The 21,909-nt window shown below is 34.3% G+C and overlaps 1 protein-coding gene across 1 annotated transcript; it reads right to left on the bottom strand.

Annotated features, from left to right (window-relative positions):
* Window positions 1–2,932: 2,932 nt before the first annotated feature.
* On the bottom strand, window positions 2,933–17,482 carry Lmx1a (LIM homeobox transcription factor 1 alpha). The gene is made up of 4 exons (XM_073982251.1): window positions 16,449–17,482; window positions 4,348–4,546; window positions 3,605–4,245; window positions 2,933–3,535 (listed from the first exon to the last, which is right to left on the bottom strand). Exons 1-4 carry the CDS (start codon window positions 17,059–17,061, stop codon window positions 3,285–3,287), a joined length of 1,704 nt encoding a protein of 567 aa, XP_073838352.1. The 5' UTR covers window positions 17,062–17,482; the 3' UTR covers window positions 2,933–3,284.
* Window positions 17,483–21,909: the final 4,427 nt, after the last annotated feature.

Raw genomic sequence — 21,909 nt, 5'->3', positions numbered from 1 at the left:
GTGGATATGTTTAATGACCACTGAGAACCTCAAATCTCAAATTGCAGATAATTCGGTTACAAATTGTGGCTAAAATTCTCAAAATACCTAAAAACGGGAAGTACCGTTATATGGGGGCTATACCAAAACATGGACCTATGTTGACGATGTTTGGTGGAGATATTTCATGACCACTCGGAACCTCAAATGATAAATTACAGCTAGTTCGGTTAAAAATTGTAGCAAAAATTCTCAAAAGACCGAAAATCGGGAGGTACCGATATATGGGGGCTATACCAAAACATGGACCTATGTTGACGATGTTTCGTGGAGATATTTAATGAACCTCAAATGTCAAATTGCAGATAGTTCGGTTAGAAATTGTAGCTAAACTTCTCAAAATACCGAAAATCGGGAGGTGCCGTTATATGAGGACTATACCAAAACATGGATCTATGCCCATATCCTTTGGGATATAAGTTTTTTGATCACTAGGAACCCTAAGTGCCAAATTATAGCTTATTCGGTCTGCAAATGTTGCGAAGAACGTCAAAATACCTCAAATCCGTACCGTTATATGGGGGCTATACCAAAGAGTGGACCGATATAGCCCATCTTCGAACTTGACCTGCCTATGGAAAAAGACCCTCGCGTGCAAAATATCAGTACTCTATCTCAATTATTGCGGACGCTAGAGTGATTACAACAAACGGACGGACGGACAGACGGACATGGTTAGATCGTCTTAGAATTTTATCCTGATTAAGAATATATATACTTTATAGGGTCGCAAATGATTAGTTCGATGTGTTACAAACGGAATGACAAACTTAATATACCCTCCATACTATTGTGGAGGGTATAATAAGGATGACTTCTCTTATTTGCAAAAATGTAACGAATCAATCGGATCGTCAAAATAGGGATGCATAGACTACACTTCAAAGGATAATAAATATCCTGTGAATTGTCCTTTAACTTAGTATAATATATAATTTGCATATATATAGTTTCTTATAGATTTCTTTTAAAATAAATAATGATTTTTAAACAAATTAATTGTTCCAAATTTCATGTTATATTTCTATAACGTGACAAAATTTTGCCCCGAGTCGGAGTCTGAGTCGAAAAAGACTCCGACTCGGGGCAAAATTTTGTCACGCTCCAGCAAAATTGCTCGACTCCGACTCCGAAACCCTGGTGGGGACTACATCAAAACGTGGACCTATGTAAACATTTTATGGTAGAAATGTTTCTTAGCCTCTGGAAACACAGAAACACAAAGTTACAACTGATTCTGTGGTCAAATGGGACTAATGCATTCAAAATATCGTAAAGTGAGGCGTACTATATACGGGGTGTTATATGGGGGCTATACCAAAACGTGGATTATATAAATAAACTTTGGTAGACATATTTTTAGCCTCTGAAAACGCATTATACCAAACTGCAACCGATTCGGTGCTCAAATCGGGCAAATATCTTAAAAATTCCTTAAAACGACGACGCGTCACTTTGTATGGGGGCTATACGAAAACGTGGACCTACATAACCCGCTTTCAATACCAAAAGTCTTACGCACATATAATAGATTTTACCAAAATCCACCTACTTCAATCCGTTCGGACGCTAGAGTGATTTCCGCAGACGGAAAGACGGACAGACTGACGTACATGGCTATATCGATGTAGAATTGCACGCTGATCAGGGATATATATAGTTTGTGGGGTCTACAATGATTATTTCGAGTAGTTACAAACGGAATGGCAAACTTAATATACCCCCATCCTATGGTGGGGGGTATAAAAATGTCCGATAAAATATTTTGAAAACCGTGCAGATTTCAGGTCATCCTTTTGTTAAAAAATATCAGTAGAGTAATTTAATGTGTAACAACAGCTTGATATATGCCCTTGGAAAAACGTTTTCAATTTTAACGTTATTCCTAATTTAATTATTTTCTTTAAAGGGGACATTTATGATGACGATATGACATTTGCAAATAGCACCCACTTATGTAGGTGTAGTTATAGTAGGAAAGGATTTAGCAGGAGTCTTACTATCTGCACCGTACAAAAATACCATAACATAAGCTCCATACACGGCACTGAATGTGTAGAGAAAGCCTTCATATCTACTATATTTATGCATTAAAGTATTTTCAAGAAAAATTTCAATATAAGTATAGTATTCCATTATATTTTATCTTGGTCGGGGTAGCGAAGCGCACCGGGTTCAGCTAGTATATTTATATTTTTCAGAGAATATTTTAAAAAAGATTTTATTCAAGTATGTTCCATTTCAGGGAATGTTCCCAAATACATTTATATTTTCCAGAGAATATTTTAAGAAAGACCATGTTATTCAATATTTTTATTGTTATTAGTTGTAGTAATTCATACATCTACCTTCTATAAACCTGCCTTGGCTGTTATAGTATTACAATAACATCGAAGCATTGCGAGAGAAGCCAAATCCACAGGCGATATGCCTAATGAGCTTCGTAGCTAACAGCGAAATCGGCAGCATAATTTGGTAGTTGACTGGCAATCTCCTGGCATTTCCTTTTTCATTATGCAAAATATCTTCAATCATTCAGCTCAGCTCTAGCGAGAATTTAATAACAAGTTTTGAAGATGTGTTTGACGAGTTGAATATGTTTCGAAATTTGAATTTAAAACAAATGTGATTTTTGGGAATATTTTGACTTCATTTTCTTTTATTAAATTACTAACATGGGCTCTTTTTGTTTATTTTCTTTTTGGTTTTTGTTCTTAAATTACACGACATTATAAATTAATAATTATGGTTGTTTTTTTTTTACTTATAAATGTTATAACAATTTCACAGTGACAATAAATAAATAATTAAAATTACACAATTTTTACAATACAATTTACAAGGTTTACAATACAAAAGAGAAAAAAACGTTTTAAACAAATTTCTAAATTAGTTGGGCTTAGAGAAAAAACAATGTCTGCTTGAGGGGTTTTTAAAATCACATTTCAAATTCTAATCTTCCACTTGGATTTATGTGATGATGGTGGTGGTGTGGGAAGAAATGTGTATTTCGCCACTACTTCCTATTGTGGTTAAAAACTAACGCTTGAAAAAATTGCATTTGCTACAAGTTACTAAAATTTGTTGGTTTGTGTTTTGTTTCTGGTTCCGTTTCCGCCTTAACTTGTTTTATCATTGTTTTTTTCCACATTTCATTTTGGTTTTGTTACTTGCTAATAAATTCGTACATTTTTGGTTTTGTTTTGTTTTTTTTTTGTTTGTTGTAAATATTGAAATTTAAAAACTTAAGAATCTCCTTGAAAATATGAATTCTGCATCAGATATAATTTGTCAATGGGATTTATGAGGTTATTATTTAAATTGGCTAGAATATCTTGGGGATTGGAATTGTGATGGTGGCCCGATGAACTGGTCGACTGCAATTCCAAATTGTTGAGGGACAACGAGTCGGCATCATCATCCAAATGATCAAAATTACTGCCATCCAATGAGAGATCTGAACTGCAAAAGCTGTCATTTGAGTTGGCAGGATAGTCTAAAATAGAAAGAGGGGAATTAGTGGTTGAAGATAGATGGCAACCTGTGGATTAAATATAAAACTTACCATCTGGCGAAAAGGGAAGATTGGGATTTAGCGGCTGTGTGGCATAGGAATTATCCATGCCCAAATAACCATTTTCACTGCCCGAACCGGAACCCATTTCTTGTTTAATACCATCCTTGTCCTTGCCATCCTTATCCTTGTCATCCCCTTGACGATTGTTGTTATTTTTCGCCTTCCTTTGGATTTTCTTCATTTTTGCTCTTTGATTTTGAAACCACACCTGGACTACTCGCACCGACAGGCCAGTATCTTTGGCTAAGGCTTCGCGCACTTTACGGCATGGCTTGGGTGATTGTTCAAATGATGCCTTAAATTGTTTACGCTGGGCCGATGTCAAGATGGTACGTGGTCGCTTTGGTCCTCTTCGACCATCTCTGGGACGCATCAAATCATCATCGTCCAAACCCAAATAGCCACAATGTTGTGCAGCCGCTGCCAAAAACATTTCCTTTTCCAAATCGTGGCGAAAGCATAAAATCTGGCCATCTCGCAGCATAAACTGTTCCCCCTTTTGTAGAGGTATGCGGCAAGCAAAGCACACAAAGCAGGATAAGTGAAATATTAAATTTGGCAGGGGTCTCATAACCATGTCCTGGGGTAAAATCGGATGGCAACAGGCAGCACATTTGAAGGCAAATAGTCTGGAGATGAAACAGAAAGAGAAATAGAGAATTAGAGGAAATTCAAGTTAGAGCTTTTTAATAAATTTTACATGATTCCAAAAACTCTTTTTGTTCGCTTACCTATCATAATCCATTTTACAGTACATTTTGCCACTTCGCACATAACAAGTCTGATGCAATTGTAAGCCACAATAACAACAGGACAGACAGTTTTCATGCCAATTTGTATCGCCCACATTCATCAAATAGCGATCGTGTATTTTCAGGCCACATCCTTCACAGACTTCAAAGTTTTTCTCGCATTTGATTTGATCGACCTCTGTAAGGAAAGGAAATAGAGAGAGATACCAAATAAATAAATTTGTTTAATAATGGCAGAAGAAGACTTTAGAGAGAGAGAGAGTATTTTATTAAATTGTAAACTAGAGGTTCTTAGAACAGTTGTTATATTAGTAGAGAATTTTTGAATATTTTGAGAATTTTCAATAGGTTCCGACAACCTAGGGGGCAAATCTTATGTTTCTGCTGAGACTTCGTTCCCAATTCGGACCAAAAGTTGATGTAAATCCACTAAACAAAAAGCAGACAAATAAAAATAGTCTCAACAGAAAAGGAAAGGATCATATTCGGGCGGGGCCGACTATATGATACCCTACAGCACTGTGTATATGTAAAATATATATAGGAGATATACATATATAAATTTGAACTGATTTCCATATAATATGGTACACTTATTACTAGGCAAAATTCTATCGCTCATTCCAAATTTCATCAAAATTGGACATATATAGGGTGTTTGGTGAAGCAAATAAGTGAAATCGGGCGAAAATATATATGGGAGCAATATCTAAATCTGAACCGATTTCGATGTAATTTGGCACATTTTTTTTAAACTGAATTCAGTCACACGTTCCATATTTCATCGAAATCAAACATATATAGGGTGTTTGGTGCAGCAAAAAATCGGGCGAAAACATATGTTGGAGCTAGATCCAAATCTGAACCGATTTCGATATAATTTGACACACTCATTTCTAGACCGAGTTCAGTCAAATTTCATCAATGTCGGACGCATATAGCGCGTTTGGTGCGGCAAATACGTCAAATCGGCCGAAAATATATATGGGAGCTATATCCAAATCTGAACCGATTTGGATGTAATTTGGCACATTTTTTTAAGACCAAATTCAGTCACACATTCCATTTTGCGTTAAAATCGGACTTATATAGCGTGTTTGGCCAAACATATATATATTGCCCCGATTTCGATATAATTCGGCAATTTTCATCAAAATCGGATGTATATGGCGTGTTTGATGCAGCAAATACGTCAAATCGGCCGAAAATATATATGGGAGCTATATCTAAATCTGAACCGATTTCGATATAATTTGGCACATTTATTTCTAGACGAATTTAGTCACACATCCCAAATTTCATTAAAATCGGATCTATATAGCGTGTGTGGTGCAGCAAATACGTCAAATCGGACGAAAATATATATGGGAACTATATCCAAATCTGAACCGATTTCGATATAAGTTAGCACACTTATTTCTAGACCGAGTTCAGTCACAGATTCCCAACTTCATCAAAATCGGACGTATATAGCGTGTTTGGTGCTGCAAATACGTAAAATCGGCCAAAAGCAATAGCTCTCTTCCTATGGCTAAAAAATATATTCCCCAATTTTCAGCTGAATCGGACAAAAAATGTCGTTTGCTTTTGTATGTTACATACAATTGCACATAATACCCCTTACCACAGTGTGCTGTAGGGTATGAAAAATAATGAAAAACTATTTTTTAATGAAAAGAAATTGGAGATAATTGAATTGGATATAATTGTATCTTTAATTTATCATTATTCTATCCACAAAATCCAAAATATTTTAGTACTTTTTTATGAACCTAAAAGGCGAACAAAAACGCATCGTTCCAAAATTTCAGTGTCCTACCTCTATTTCAGTAATTACAGACGGACATTCAGGGTCGCAAATAATTTTTTAATGCGATGCAAGCGGAAAATACATTCCACATAATGGCGGAGGATATATTTTATTTAAAAACTACGTTTTCAAATTTAGCATTATTTTTTTGGCATTTTAATATATATTTTAGCATTTTTAAACCATTATTTCAATTCAGATTTAGCTGCAACACTTTTTTAGATCTGGTCACACTGGTCCAGAGGCGCCCTTTTCTCTTAAGCACAGATGCATACTTTTAGGAGCTTGCACTGCTGTTATTAAGTGAGGGCATTATTTTTAAATTAGTAAAAAATGTGCGTGAGCGAGCTTAGGCTAAATTCTAGTGAGAATACGTTTGCGACTTTTTGCATATCGCTACTCTAAGCCTATTCTTAACCCTGTTCTCCTATTCCCTTAACCCTGTTACAAGTCATAAAGATATCAGGAAACTTTCCCCTGTCTCTTCGAGGATGTTTCTCTCCATATAAAGCCTTTCTCTAAAGTCACATTTCAAATATGATTTACTAAGCATATCATCGATAAAACCCTCTTTGTCTGGATGTTAATACAACAAATAAATATGCATGCCATATTTCACATACATACATACATCTCGATAGATACGTGAGTGTGAGTTTGTAGTTTTATGATCTTATTGACATTATGTGCACTTGGATTTTTTGCATTTGTTGTGTTTTTTGTTTAGAATGTTTTTGTGCCATAATCAAAATGCGCTTTTTTCATAATTTTATTGCATACTTTTGTGTTGTAAACAAAGAACCGATAAAAAAGCGGCAATTCAACAATTCAATGTTTACCTACAACACTGCCGACGGCGTCACACATAAATCAAAATGGCAAAGACTCTTGAGCTCATATTTTACAGTTAAGCTTTTTCTAATACTACCACGAGGAGGAAAAGTGTTTTTCTCCTGCTCTATTTGTGTTTTACGATTTTCTTTTTGTTTTTTGCTATTGTGATGCATAAAGCTGAAATCCCAATCCATAGCTAGAGTGAGTCAGATGTTTGTATTTCAGCATGTTGGAAATTCTCTATTGCACATACATAAAGCTATTTGTGTATATACCCAGCAAACCAATCGTACCGACATCTTAACGAAATCGGAACAAAATTCGGACGATACGTCCGATGTCTGATCCGAAATCGTAACGATATCTTAACGAAAGTTGTATGAAGTGGTTGACATAATTTCGGAACGAAATGTCGGAGCGACATCGTATCGATTTCGATCCGATTTCGTAACGAAATCTGAAGAAAATCTTTGGGAAATTCGGAAGTGAAATTTAATTCCGACATTTGCTTCGATATCGGAACAAAATTGGTACAAAATCTGAACAATGTCTCCTCCGTAAAATCGTTAAGAAATCGGAACGAAATCTGAACGACGTTGCTTCCAAAATTGTTCAGACGTGTCGGACATCCGACATTTGGTTTGCTGGATATGTGCATTGAGCTATTGTGGTAGTATGTGTGCTTTTGAAAGAAAGTGAGCAGAATTTGCACACAGAGCTGGAGTACTCGTATTGTATTTTATATTTATTAGTGTATTGAGTGACTGTATAAAGGTGCCGCCATTCTTGTGGGTATCCCCAGGTCACTATAACCAAGTGAACATTGGGAGAGTCAAATGTAGGATTTTTATTTAATTTTCAAAAAAAAAAAAAAACTTTGAGATGCAGTTAAACATCTAGAATACCACAAGACATCACACCATCAAATCAGTATAAGAGGGGGTCTGATAAAAACAGGCAGAACTGCCTGAGAATATTACACTAGAAAATCAATAGCCTTGCCAATAGCAATATACAAGTAAGAAAAAAACAAATAAATTAAAAACGAAATAAACATTTTAATATGAAGAAAACACTGCAGTAATTCATTCATATTAGATTAGTATAATTGATGAACGAACTAGTTCATGGGCCATATTTTTATCCAATATTTTATTGATGATTTTTCGTCATGAGTTTGTCCAGAAAATGTCATCTAAACAGTTTTTGTAATATTTGTGGTGAATATATGCAAACTTTAAAATGTAGAAAATCAGATCGGACTTTGTAAAATGAGATATTTTAGTAATTTAAACTAAAATTCCGTCATGAAACTAAAACATGGGTACCTGATATTGTATGCGAAAATGCTTAGAAGGTCTACGATAATGTCCAATGAAATTACAGATGACATATATGTCTTAACCTCCATGATTTTGGCGTGTTGTGTTTGCTGGGTCTTACCATACCTCTCATTGGTCTATGTTGAGGCTTGCTTTTATTTGCATTTGTTGTTTTGTGGTTATATTCGTGGTTTTTAGTAGATTTTCTTTCATCCATAATTCACACCAACCTCTGTATATTTTCAGTTTGCTATGAAGTATTATTTTTGAGACTACCAATTTTTCAGAAAATACTAGTCACATGTGATTTATGAATGAACGTTTGTTGGTTTATGGTATTTCACACAATCACAATTTTGACTTTTTTCGATGGGTAGGTGGAAGTGATTACCTTTCTTGAGTACTTAAAGTGAAGCCAGAATAGAGATTGATTTTTATTGAAATTTACTTTTATTATCTTAGAGGGCAGACTCACAGAAGTGCACGTATGGCAAAGTTTCTCATGTGGCTAGAATTTTACATTGTTGCTGTCGAAAAATGTGGTGTACAGGGGTGGAAACGTCGGATTCTTTGTGTTTAAGTGACTCTCAAGTTAGTTTTCTAACATAGCCTTAAAAAATACCGGAAAGTAAATAAACAAATTAATAGATAAGTAAATATGTAAGGTGTCCTCGGCTTATCACTTTAAAACATATTTGGCTTATTTTGGAGTACAGGTAGTATAGAGTATGCAGTTTTCTTGAAAAAAGATGCATGAAAAAGTTTTTTTTTTGATAAACCCTTAACAAATTATTTGAACTATGATCAACATTTTTTTCCAAATCTACACATACGACTGCCGCTACCTTATTTGTGCTCCAAATAAGCGTAGCATATTAGTAGTTCTGTTACAATTGTCTTGCTTTTAGAATAACTCTAGCTATGTTTAGCCAATATCAGCTTCACATTAGCCTACTGACGACCAATAAATGAAAGTCTGTTAACGGAAAAGCGACTTTCCTAATTCAACTTTCCTAACTACATCCACCGTATTTTTCATCACAACATTCATCACAAAATACAAATTACAAAAAATTTTCAAAAATATTGATTTACGATTTTCCCTGTAAATCTCACGATTTAAATATTTAAAAAATTCTACAAAATATTTGTTTGCGATATTTGAATTATTTTAAAAATGTGTTTTTGGAAATTAAACATTAGCTCTTCAAAAAATGTTGAGCTTGTATTGCTTACTATAACGGTCATTGCATTTTTCACAGAGGTTTTATGTATTTCTAGATTAAATGTGTAATTTGTATATCGATTTCGTTTTACCATACATCTGTGTATGTGTGTGCAACTATTTTAGTGTCTGTGTGAATAAATATGAAGTGTCTACATTTGCGGAAGAATTATTCAAAATATTTTTGGAAGGAAGCAAAATATTTGTCGAAAAATGTTGACAACTATTCGGTAGCAAAATTTTCATGCAACACATGTAAGGGAGACAGACATTAAAGTGGGTTGCTTAAAGTAAAAGGTAAGCAAATGGCAACATTTTAAGTAATATTATTTTCCTAGTTGTAATTCTTTTAAGGAGATTACTAATGTAGGGTATACTATGCAAATATTTGTTAAGCGCCATTGGTGGACCCTGAATTCAATCAAAACCCTACCCCACCTGTTACCAGTTTTCAATCACTCTATCTTCCTCGAAAGCCTCCGATAATCTATTATCATGTGATACTTCAAAAAAAAAGCAAAAAAAAGGCAACTAAAATATGACACAAATCCTTCAACATGATGATAATACGACATTCGGTTCAGGCAAATAAACAAAACACCCTTTAAATCCAACCTTTTGTTTTTTTTTTTGGTAAATATATCAACATTAAATAGTTAAGATAACGATAATCGATTAAAGTTGAATTTATGTAAATATGTATTGTATATTTTGATGAGTATCAACAAAATAAAGTAGACAATCAACATTTGATAAAGCAGATAAGATTAGCCAATATATAGAGGGTTGGTGGTTATAAGGACTATCGCCGTCGGCTTTGTCTTGCAGATAAACCAATACAAATCATCATTAAAATATCAATACACCGTCAAAATTGAATGACAGGTTGTGCCTAAATGTTGCGATCTATGAATGATATCATTTGCCGTTGCTTACTATAATGACATAAATGACAAACAATAAGCTCAATTATGTCAATATTGCCAAATAGTAAATTAACTGTTGTTGTTGTAAATATGACAGGTTTTATTTTGGATGATAAATATTAAGGTCTGTTTTAACGTAATCACAACAAATGTAAACAGTTGCAATTTTTAGTTCTTGGTTTTGTTATAAAGGTTTCATTTCATACATTTTTGTCATGAAAATTCAAACCTTTAAATTATGACATGACATTTACAATCGAAACTCTTACAAATTTGGTAAATTCATCGGAAGTTTGTTAGAACTATGTATATTACTAATACAAATAGACAAATTGACAGGAAATTGACATATTATAGAGCAGATATTAACACGGTGAAAGAATTGTATGCTGGATATTAATTTAAATTAAAGTCGCATGCACTCCTTGTACATTTCTGTTTATATTCTTCACGACGATTTCAACATCCAAATCTTAGTAATGACTTTTTCACAACCGTGTATGCCTGTATCATAGTTAGATGAGTTTTTATTAAAGATTATATAAAATCTTATATATAAGGTGATTTGATAATCTAAGATAATATAAAATAAAAAATAAAAATGAAGTGTCAAATTGCCGAAAAATATTGCTAAGTGTGAATGTTCTATCTGAATTATTGTAATTCTTTGGCTTTTTAACTGCCGAAAACTGAAAATGTGGCTACACCAAAATGTTGCCCAATTTACAGCTAATTAGGTTGAAAGCATGAAATTGGCTGAAATCTTGTTCTTAGAGAAATCAACACTCAAATTGCTTCTAATTGGAAAGAAAAAAGTGGCAACAGTTTTCAAAATATGTTAGATCCGAAATTACGATTATGTGGGTGCTTTACCTTGGAGCCATAGTAATTGGCTTCGAACTTAAACGAAATCGGGAAGAAATACTGAGGTGGTAAAATTTTGCGCCGAATTGAACGGAAACGTATTTTGTTAATAAGCCGAGGCGATTTGTATGGAAGGAAAAACACCTTATGGGGCCCTTCGCGATTCGGATTCTGATTGTACTGAGCAAAAAAGTCCACTAGATCATATATCTACAGTGACCTGTAGTGCAATGTCAGGAATCAAAAACGCGAAAGGCCCAAATAAGGTGTTCAAATCGCCCCACCCTAATACTTAAGGTTCAAAACCAGTTAATACAACAGCTGAGGGTATAAAAATATCTATATTAAACCTCTGCTTACTGAGGAATGACGAAAAGAATCTGAAATCAAAGATTGTCAAATTGCTGTTATGGGTAAGACCAGAACCAGAACCAAGAAAAAAATTGCGAGGATAGTTTTTGAGAAACTGTCACACACACTCAGAACTATAAAGAAATGCTTAATCAGGACGAATTCGTAGTTTATAATACTTACTACATAGTCAAATAAGTACAGGTGGGGTGAATACTATGAAAGCATTTTTCCAAATTTCTAGATCAAATTAACAGTGTTCACACTTTTTATATCCTCAGCCTTCAGGCTAAAATGTACCTAATCAAAATATGGATTTAGGCATATTTGGGCGAAATTAGTTTCAGTCAATTTGGAGCCGATTTACCCTTGTTCGTCTCTCTGTCTGGCTGGAGTGCACACTAACTTTCGAAAGGATCAACCGATTTGGTCCAATCTTTGCGGCACTCGTAATATTTTATTCAAGCTTAGATCAAATTCGAAGTTGGGCCATATCAGTCTACTCCCTCGGATACTTCCCCCACAATATAATATTTCTGCCAGACGCGAATCAGGCCTCGAATCGTTTTTAAAATTTATTCCTGCAAGTTGTCCTTGTAGCCCCTATTACAATAAGTCTGTCTAGTTACCCTTAAATTTGTAACAATTTGTACCAATTCTTGCTGGAAGTCGTCTGTTAACACAAAAAGTCAGCAAAAGAGAGCGATTCGAGAGAGACATTTTGACAGTTCGTTTACTGAGAGTTTGCAAATTCTTGATGGACAAATTTCTTCTAGCAAGCACTAGCAACTCTTCCTCTTCATAAAATCAATCAATCATCCGTTTTTGATTTTTCGTTGGTTTATGCTTGTGAAAATTAAAAACAATTTTATTGTGGAAATAGCAAGCCTAATTGTGTTGTTTGTTTGGAGAACAAAGTTGTAATGTTGAAAAAATACTTTTTTGGGTCATTTTCTTTTTTTTTATAATAAAATACAACATTTTTGCTTCCTTTGGTTCCTTCATTGGCGGACAAATTGTTCTGTTTTGGCAAGTCAGCTGATTGCTTGCTGGTTTTTGCTGGGAAGGTGTCTGTTTACTTTTTACAATTTTCTTGCAAAAGAGAATAAATACTCCTTACTCTCTGAGAAAATTCTTGCTGGGAAAGTAACCAGACAGACATAATGATACAATTTTTTCGGAGGCAAGTCCACACTTCCTGAGAGAATGCGTCAGCAGCTCTAAAAATCCTACCGCCATTAACTAAAATGACTGATGAGTATTTTATTATTTTATTATTTATTAATAGATTGATTGATTACAATTTTTAAAGTAGATATGAAAGCAAACAAATAAATGTAAATAAGTAAAGACTGATGAGTACAATTACTTACAAATTAAGCATACGATTTGGCAGAAAATTCAAGGTTAGTACACATTATCAGTTCTGAAGGACAATCAACGCACTTTTAGGTGAATTCTCCGGCCAGCTATAAATGTTTGAAATATAATATGTAAAGTATTATTCAGAGACTAGAAAAGTAATTATTCAGCTTGACTTTGATATTAACGAAGTACACCTCCTACTGTGACCAATATAAATTGCTGGTAGTCACGATAATTGAGTAGTAATTGAGTAGTAAAATGGAGTAAATGTCATTGGTGCAATCTATGCACATAGTAATATTTCTCACAAACGTACGTCAAGTTTCAAGAAGGTCTATATCGAACAACACAAACAACAAACATTTTAAACTTTGCGAAGTCTAGTTTAAGGATTTTTCGAGGGTTAATTTGAAATTTTCATCGAAGTTTGTTAATGTTATTCTGATAACAACAATATATTTTGTGTAGTGGACAAGTTTAGCTAAGTCTAATAATTACAGAAAGAAATGATTCCCAAAATTATATCCATCTCCAAGATAAACTATGGGGAGTTGAAATTTTAATAGCATGTAGTCATACTTTCTGAGATATGAGCCAAGAAATTATATTTATGGCCACTTCTTCATATGTATATCTCTTAATCTAAAGTTTTAGATGTCTTCGGTACAATGCTACAATTTTATTCTGTGTAGACGGTGTTGATTAAGTGTGTCAATGGAAAAATTAGGTCCACCGTTCATCCCAACAAAATTTTATGGAAGTGATTCCATTCCGTGAAATCATGGCATCGATTTCGCTGGATCTTTTGCATTGGATCAAATGAAGTCGTGAAGTATCCGATTTTTGTTTTTCATCAGTATTTGAATCAATTCAAATGAAGTCGTGAAAGATGCGATCTTATAGAGATGAAGCTTGTGTTTTTATTTATTTATCTAATATGTTTAATGTTATGTAATAGGACGTTTATATATAACCGGATTTAACTAACCCACTTGGTTTCAAATGTCAATGTCATTGCTTATATTTCAAATAAATCCTTATAAAGAAGGTTAACCCTGCAAAAGGCTATAATATAAACATGGCCTAAAGTTTATTATTTAAAATTGGCTAGGAAGTTCCCAATCATCGAGCTAAAAATAGAATCGGACTCCATTGTTTGATACATCTTATAAAAGTTTCCTTGTCTGTTCTAGGATGTACATTAGGGTGATGCCTTTTTTACAACCTCATATCCCTGTATCATGCCGTGATGAGTTCCAATCTTATGTTGATTACATAAAATGTAAATTATAAGGTAATTCGGTGAATTTGAATTTATCAGGATTATGGGCTATTATTACAAGTCACTGTGAGATAACCAAACTAACTTGTTTCTCAATAATTTTCTTCAGTTCTGAACTTTTTAACAAACAAAAAGTTTTCAAAGTGGTTTGTGCAAGATCTCTTTCAATATTTGAGTGGAATGAACGCTATTTTAGTTATTAGTAGGCTTAAGTTTATTCATTCGCGCAACAGGAAATAGTTTTTGGTGTTTTTTTTTTCATTTCATACACTTTTTTCAAAAAATATTTTTAGTTTTAAAATCGATTTTTGTGTGAACTTTTTTATATTTTAATGGAATATACGTTATTTAAGCGATAATTAGGCGACTAAATCTGACTTAGAATGAAATCATTCGATCAATTCGACAAAAAAATCTCTAAACGAAGAAAACAGGAATCAGAAAAATAATGGAAACGACTTTTGGAAAAAATTTATATATTAAAAATAAATGAATGCGTATATATTTTCATAAAAATGCTCTCCATTCGTTACATTTTATTAGCATTTATCTAGAGATCCCTAATAGCAAGTAGGTATTTAGATCCCTACATGTGGCGACATCATTTCTTCCCAAAACAAAAAATATACATTTTCAAAATTTAGTTATAAAATAACAAAATTTCAAACTAAAAATAATGCTAATGGAGTGCACCTGGAGTCCATGTTGAAATCTGGCCAGGTGATGGGAAGATAATATAAAAAATCTTTTGTAAGATGCGGTGCAGCTGCGGTGATTAAACTCTAATTTTGGATGTAAACTTTTTGATGATAATTACATTATAGTTATTTTATGAATTCTTTTGAATTAATAAAGAGTTTTGTTTGTCATATTTCAATACAACATTTTCCATTTTCCAAACAAGTCGTGAAAATGTCATGTCTAATAGTTGGTTAAGTTGCCGTGACAAAAGGTTGGTAAAGATGACATGCCAAAGGGCTCGTGAAAATTCTATTCTAGGGAATAAGAAACAATTTGCTAAATTATCACCGACATTTTTTGACATCGATTTTATTTTTTTTGTCGAAATTTAAAAATAAAATAAGCTAGATATCAGTGCTAAACTGCTGTGCAACATCAGAATGATTATAAGTGGTTTAGTGCTTCATAAAATCAAAAAATTTTTTTGAGTTATGCCACTCTTTGAGTAAATGAGCGATATGCATTCAAAATACCTACGGAATTTACACAGACATGTAGGGGTTTTCTTTTCCCGGGAATTACTACTCTTACATATATACTACATACATATTTATATACAGACAGTTTTTAGTATATAACATTTCCCGACAAATCGATATGATGGACAGTAGCATTTCTGATGTGAAAAATTCGCGGGAAATGCGGAAATTCCAATAAAAGCTCTACAGACAAGGAATTTACTACCAAACCTTACTTATTGTTGTTTTATTGAAAACAGAAATGTATGAATGTTTTCCAATACAACATAAGTTTTGTTATACAAAGGGACCATTATTATGTGGTCAGCTTCTCATTGAATTGACATATTTTCTCAAAACTTGGGGTTTAACAGAAATTTACAATTAACTTTAAATCCAATCCTCTGTTATTTTCCAAAACATTTTAATTATTTTATAATTTGTAACAAAATACAATTATTATTTATTTAGTTTTTGGTTGACAATATTTCCCGCCACCCCTCTCCGAAAGTATGTCATCATGAAACACCAAAATTTGAATACCTTAAGGAGTTGAATAAAACTTGTAAATAAATTAAGGTAAACATACCAACACCTAAGTTTGTAAAACCAAAAGAATTATTTCAAGGAAGTTTTGCTTTTTGCACCACCAAAATCTCTCCCCTGAGGAAACGGATGTTAGATCAAGGTGAACATCACAAAACTCTTTTTATTTCTCGTTTTGGGATAAATTCACCTGAAAACTTTGTGTTTACAACTTTTTTGCCTGTACAACACGCACACACCTACATATACCCAAAAGGCTTAAGAAATGTGAGCTGACTAGCATTGTAATGAATCTGGGGGTGTGGGGGGAGTGGATGAGGTCATCATTTAACAAAGTGTGAATTGAGGATACCAACCTGTGCGTCCATTACAGTCCGTAGATAATTTTGTACAAGTTGTGGAAGAGCTGCTGGTATTGCAATTATTTGATGCCGCCGTTAAGTTTGAAGACGATGTGACTGGTGTTGTTGTTGGGCAGGATGAGGATGATGATGTTGAGGAGCAGGAGGAGGAAGCAGAATTTGCTGTTGTTGTATTGTGAGAGTTTAAATTTGGTTTAAGGTTATTACTGCTGCCATTGGTGTTGTTGTTGTTGCCTATTGTACTAATTGCTGTGGCCAGAGAAGTTTCTGAACTCGAGGCTGGCAGACACGACGACGACGACGATGATGACGATGTTTGAGCTGTTAATGAAGCTGTCGACGAGCAGGTGTTCAAGGAATTGCTGTTATGATTGTTGTGTGTTGGCGGACAAGCGGCCAAACTAGGTGACACTAGCATTTGATGTTGTTGTAGTTGTTGTTGTTGCTGCTGATTTATGTTATTGTTGTTATTCATGTTTGGAGCCGTCATGGCATTTGGGTTATCCAAAAATCTGGCACCACCATGATTTTGACCATGATGATGATGATGGGGATACAAGGAGGCACCATGATTTAGATTTGTAGGCATTGGATAAAATTCCAACATTTTAGTTATTTAAAATAAACACAGTGGTTTTTGTGCACTGCGAGTTGTGGTTTTGTCGTTTGGTTAAATTAATTAATTGAATTCGTATTTCTTAATTGACTCTTTTGGAATTTTGCACTATTTTTTTGTTGCTAACCTTTACAATAAAATGTTTAGTTCACTTAAGTTGTCTGAATTTTCACTTTTCTAAAATCATTTTTTATATTAAAAATTTTATGTTTTTTTCAAATTTTATTTTATATTTTCCAACACTACGTAAATTTGTTGTTGTTGTTTATATTTTAATTTGACTGCTTGTCAGGTTTAAATTCCATTTATTTTCGTAACGCGCCGTGTTGTCTGACCGTTTCAATGCACTGTCGTCGGACATATGATCGCAAATCAGAAAAATCAAAGCATTTTAGGATTCCAATTGCAAACTGAAACCTCAACCAGAATTCGACATCAATGACAACCCTCTCACAAAGGGAAAAACAGCCACAGCCAGACACAAATGTGTGTTTGGTGCCTGGTGTAAACAATACAGGAGGTTATTGTAAACAATACTCTTTTATGGTCTCTCAGTGATGAGAAAGAGTTTTCTCAAAGCCAACAACCCTTAACACAAGGGTTGTAAAATGTTACAACTCAGTTTCCGGTGCGCAAGTCCCCAGAGATGAAATAAGAATTTTCCCCTTTGTTAAATCACTCATTATCACTCATTGTGGTGATGAGATGAGTTCAAATTTCACACAAACACTTATCCTACACCACACTCATTCACTTTCTCTATTGTGCCACTTAACTCTGGGAGAGTGTGCGTTCTTATGTGAGTGTTTTTCGGTTGGTAGGTCACACCTCTCTTGGGCTGTGATTGGTGCGAAATATTTCCCCTTATTTCTGGATGACTTAATTCACCATTTTTTGGGATGGCATACACATGTTTAATTTCCTTTTGGGCATGACCAAAAGACAACAAGGGAGAGCAACAAACTAACACCATTCGGAAGAAGCAGAAGAACCTGAATTCATTCTAAAAACCAGTCTAATATGAAAAATGTCGATTGTTTGTTTATTTTTTGGCTTCATGCTTCAATAAACATTTATTTTACAGACATCATTGCCGTCGTCGTCGTCGCTTCTTCTTTGAGGCGAAACACAAAACGAACACAATTTACGCAAAAGTTGTTTGACTATCATGCCCCTAAACAACAGTGCCAACAACCATAAAACTGAACCAACAACTTTTGCAAAGACAACTAAAACAAAAAGAAACCTACCAAACGACATTTGAGTATGTCATCACAATGCAAGAACAACAACAGCAGCAGCAACTAAACACCAACATGGCTTTAAAACTCCTTTCAAAGGACATTTTAGCTTTATCAAAGCATAACACAAATAAAAATGGTGGCCTTTCACATTGTTTTCTATCTTCGATGTGCTTCGATTTTTTTTTATCTTGGGATGTTGAAATTTATTGATTCTTTGTCATCGCTTGGATTGTTTGTGGTTATCTTGTTGTAAGCGGCAAAAAAGCATATCTGTATTCGCCCCAGTGACCGATGAAATGAGCCAATGTTTCAGCTTCTTCTATATTCTCTATACTTATACTCTTAGCCTTTAGGTTATATAATTTGATACGATCACAAATATGCTCCATTGAAATATGATTTTAGACTCCAAGTAGGGTAAGTGTACCAATACTCGTAACTTTAAGGATTTGCCCAACTTCAATCATTCGCCATACCGAGTAAATTTTTCCAACCGCAATGAACAGAAGCTTAAATGTTTGCTTTAAAGTTTAATCTGCTTTCCGATTATATACAAAATTGTTGAATTACACTGTGCAACAAAATTCAATTTTTTTAAAAATTTGTGGGAAAAGCCGAGTAGATGATGAAAGTAGATCTAAAACAAGTAAGCAAAGGCTATAGTCGGACAGGGCCGACCATACGATACCCTACACCACTACCCTGCGAGTTAGCTTTCAGAAAATCAAAGTTTCTTTTGGAAAAATAAGCTCATTGTAAGAAATAAATTTTTGGACCTTATCACATTAAGTTTAAATAAAAATATAATAATTGTTCCACAAACATCACAGAAGGGACAGGGCGTGCACCACGATTCATATTAGAGCAATAGTATGGGGACTACTGTTTATCGCCGAGTCCGAAAGGCATGTCTTCAAACACCACCTGTAGAGGAGTTGTACATGGTTGAAATACTCAGAAAACGTCGCCAACTTTACTGAGGGGTATTTTGCCATCGTTGGAAATTTGATGTTTGCTGGCCGGGAATCGAACGCCCGACCTTCAGCGTGGAAGGCGGGTGTGCAAACAATTGTGCCATGGTGGCACCAATAAGTAATTTTAGAACGGACATTTAGTCTGGACCTAATTTTTTGCATATTTTGACATATTTGCTAAACCATATGCAATACTTTGTGTCCTAAATATCTCATCGAAGTGGCTGAAAATTTGTATTAAGTATTCGTTCATCACAATTTTCGACCTGAAATTTATCGGTATAGGTCCAGGCCTTCATATAGCTCGCATAGAACCGTACCTCCCGATATCCGGTATTTTGAAGGTTTTGGCCTCAATATCAAACTGAAATGGCTGACATTTTGTATTCAGTCTTCGTTGGAGGTAAAAAAACTTTCCACCTGAAATTTGTCGTTATATGACCACGTCTTCATATAGCTCCCATAACCAGAACCTACCGATTTTCTGTACTTTGAAGGTTATGGTCTTAATATCTCTCCGAATTGGCTAAAATTTGGTATTAAGTCTTCATTGGGGGTATTAAACTTTCCATCTGAAATTTGTCGGTATAGGTCTAGGCATTCATATAGCTCCCATACAACGAAAGCTCCCTATTTTCGACATTTTGAAGATTGTGGCTCTGGTTACAGATTTCTCTATTTTATTGACTTGTCTGAAGTGAATTTCAAACAGAAAAATGTACACATAAACATTTTAGAAGATATTATTGAAATATATGTAGCATACGAAAATATGTGAAATACAGAAATTTTCCATATGCAAAAATAATATTTGCATATGCATAATTTATACATTTCGCATATTTTTGCATATGTGATATATTTCGATTGGAATTTAATTAGAAGCCAAAAATATGCAAATTTTACAAAAATAGGTGTTGCATAAAATTCCGCTGTCTACATATCATTGACTGATATTAATCGGGGTGCTCTCATTGATATGAGAGAAAGCTCCCTTGTCCCTACTGGGATGTTTGTGGAACAATTATATACAGTACATTTTAAGAAATATTCTTAAATTTGAAAATTGGCGTTGTTTAGCAATTTCTGCTACATCTTTAAATTTCGGACAATTGGACAGGTAATATGATAGGGTTCCACGGAATTTGTAAGAACTGGGAATTTGTCATTATATCTTAGGCATCAGAGGAAAGATCGGTAGTTAATTTTTCATATATAGGCGACTTTGCCGGTATATGGCCTCCAGGGATTCAAATATGGACCAAAAATAAAATGTTTTTATTTCGCATACAAAAGTAATGGTCCATTGCAACCGCTAAATAATATCAGATCATCATCAAAAATTGTAGGCATCTTCTTCGGCCTAAACCCCTACCTCGTGCAAAATCTCGTGACTATTGATCTATAATTGCGACCTCTAGTATGCTTTTGATTACATTACAAGCAAAACACTGGATGCATTAGGCTGTAACTCTGTTATCGGACCACATAAATCAACATAATTGACATTAATTGAAAGGGCAAGAGTTGTCCTTCCAAATATTATTTATGTGGGCGGAATGTGTGGTCCAGGAATAAAGATATTACCGGTATATTAAAAGTTTTCACAATTTTCACACAAAAGTTGTGGTCCATTTAACCCTCTAAACATCATCCGATCACCATCTCAAATTGCATGCTTCTTCTTTGTCATATAATCTTACATTATTTAAAATTTCGAGGCGATCGGGCTATAATTGCGATATACAGAGCCGCTACAAAATTGGATAAAAAATTTGTTTTTGGTCCATTTCACCCGCTAAATATTTCTCGATCATCACCAATAAGAATAGGGATCTATTCTGGCCTGAAGCCGACCTCCATAAAAATTTCGTGACGATCGATCCATAATTGCGGTCTGGAGCGTATTTACAATTTATAATGGACAGACGGACGGACGGACACATCTCAAAATCGCTCTATCTCTTCGAGATATGAAGATTGGTATACCACATTGGGGGTCTCCGACAAATATTTCGCAGGTGTTACATGATTTTTTACCAAAACAAACTTAAAATACCCTTTCCACATTGTGGTGTAGGGTATAAATATGAGACACGTGTATCGGCGTTTTTGAAGTTTACGTCAAAAAAGTAACCAAAGTAGACGGGGCAAGTTCCGTCCATTTCTAGTTTTTACAGTGTTTTATTTAACTTGCTTTGGGGTCCGTTTAGTTCGAATCTAGTAACTCATTTTTAACATCGAACTGAAACTTTCCACACTTTTCAGATATAGATGACAATACATGAGTATGGAATCAAAACCAATATTGGTCCATTTTTATAGTGTTTTAACAGTGTTTTTTTAACTTGCATTTCAAATCTGGTAACTCATTTTTGACACAGTTGCAGTTGACCAATCGAACTAAAACTTTGCACACTTTTCAGATTTAGATGACAATACATGAATATGAAACTAAATCCAATATGGGTCCAAATCTTGACTGTAACTTGGCAATGGGACCCCCCATTGCACATTGTCCGATTTTCCAAAAAACCTGGCCAAAAATCGAAAAAAAATTTATCAATTTACACTAAAAAGGGTCAGATATTGTTTATAGGATCCCAGTGCGTGTAGTTATG

This window comes from Musca autumnalis, unplaced genomic scaffold, assembly GCF_047663935.1.
Source record: "Musca autumnalis isolate F117 unplaced genomic scaffold, ASM4766393v1 scaffold_4, whole genome shotgun sequence".
Taxonomy (NCBI): Eukaryota; Metazoa; Arthropoda; class Insecta; order Diptera; family Muscidae; genus Musca; species Musca autumnalis.
Note: the sequence above shows the minus strand (reverse complement) of the source record. Positions and strands in the feature narration are given on the sequence as shown.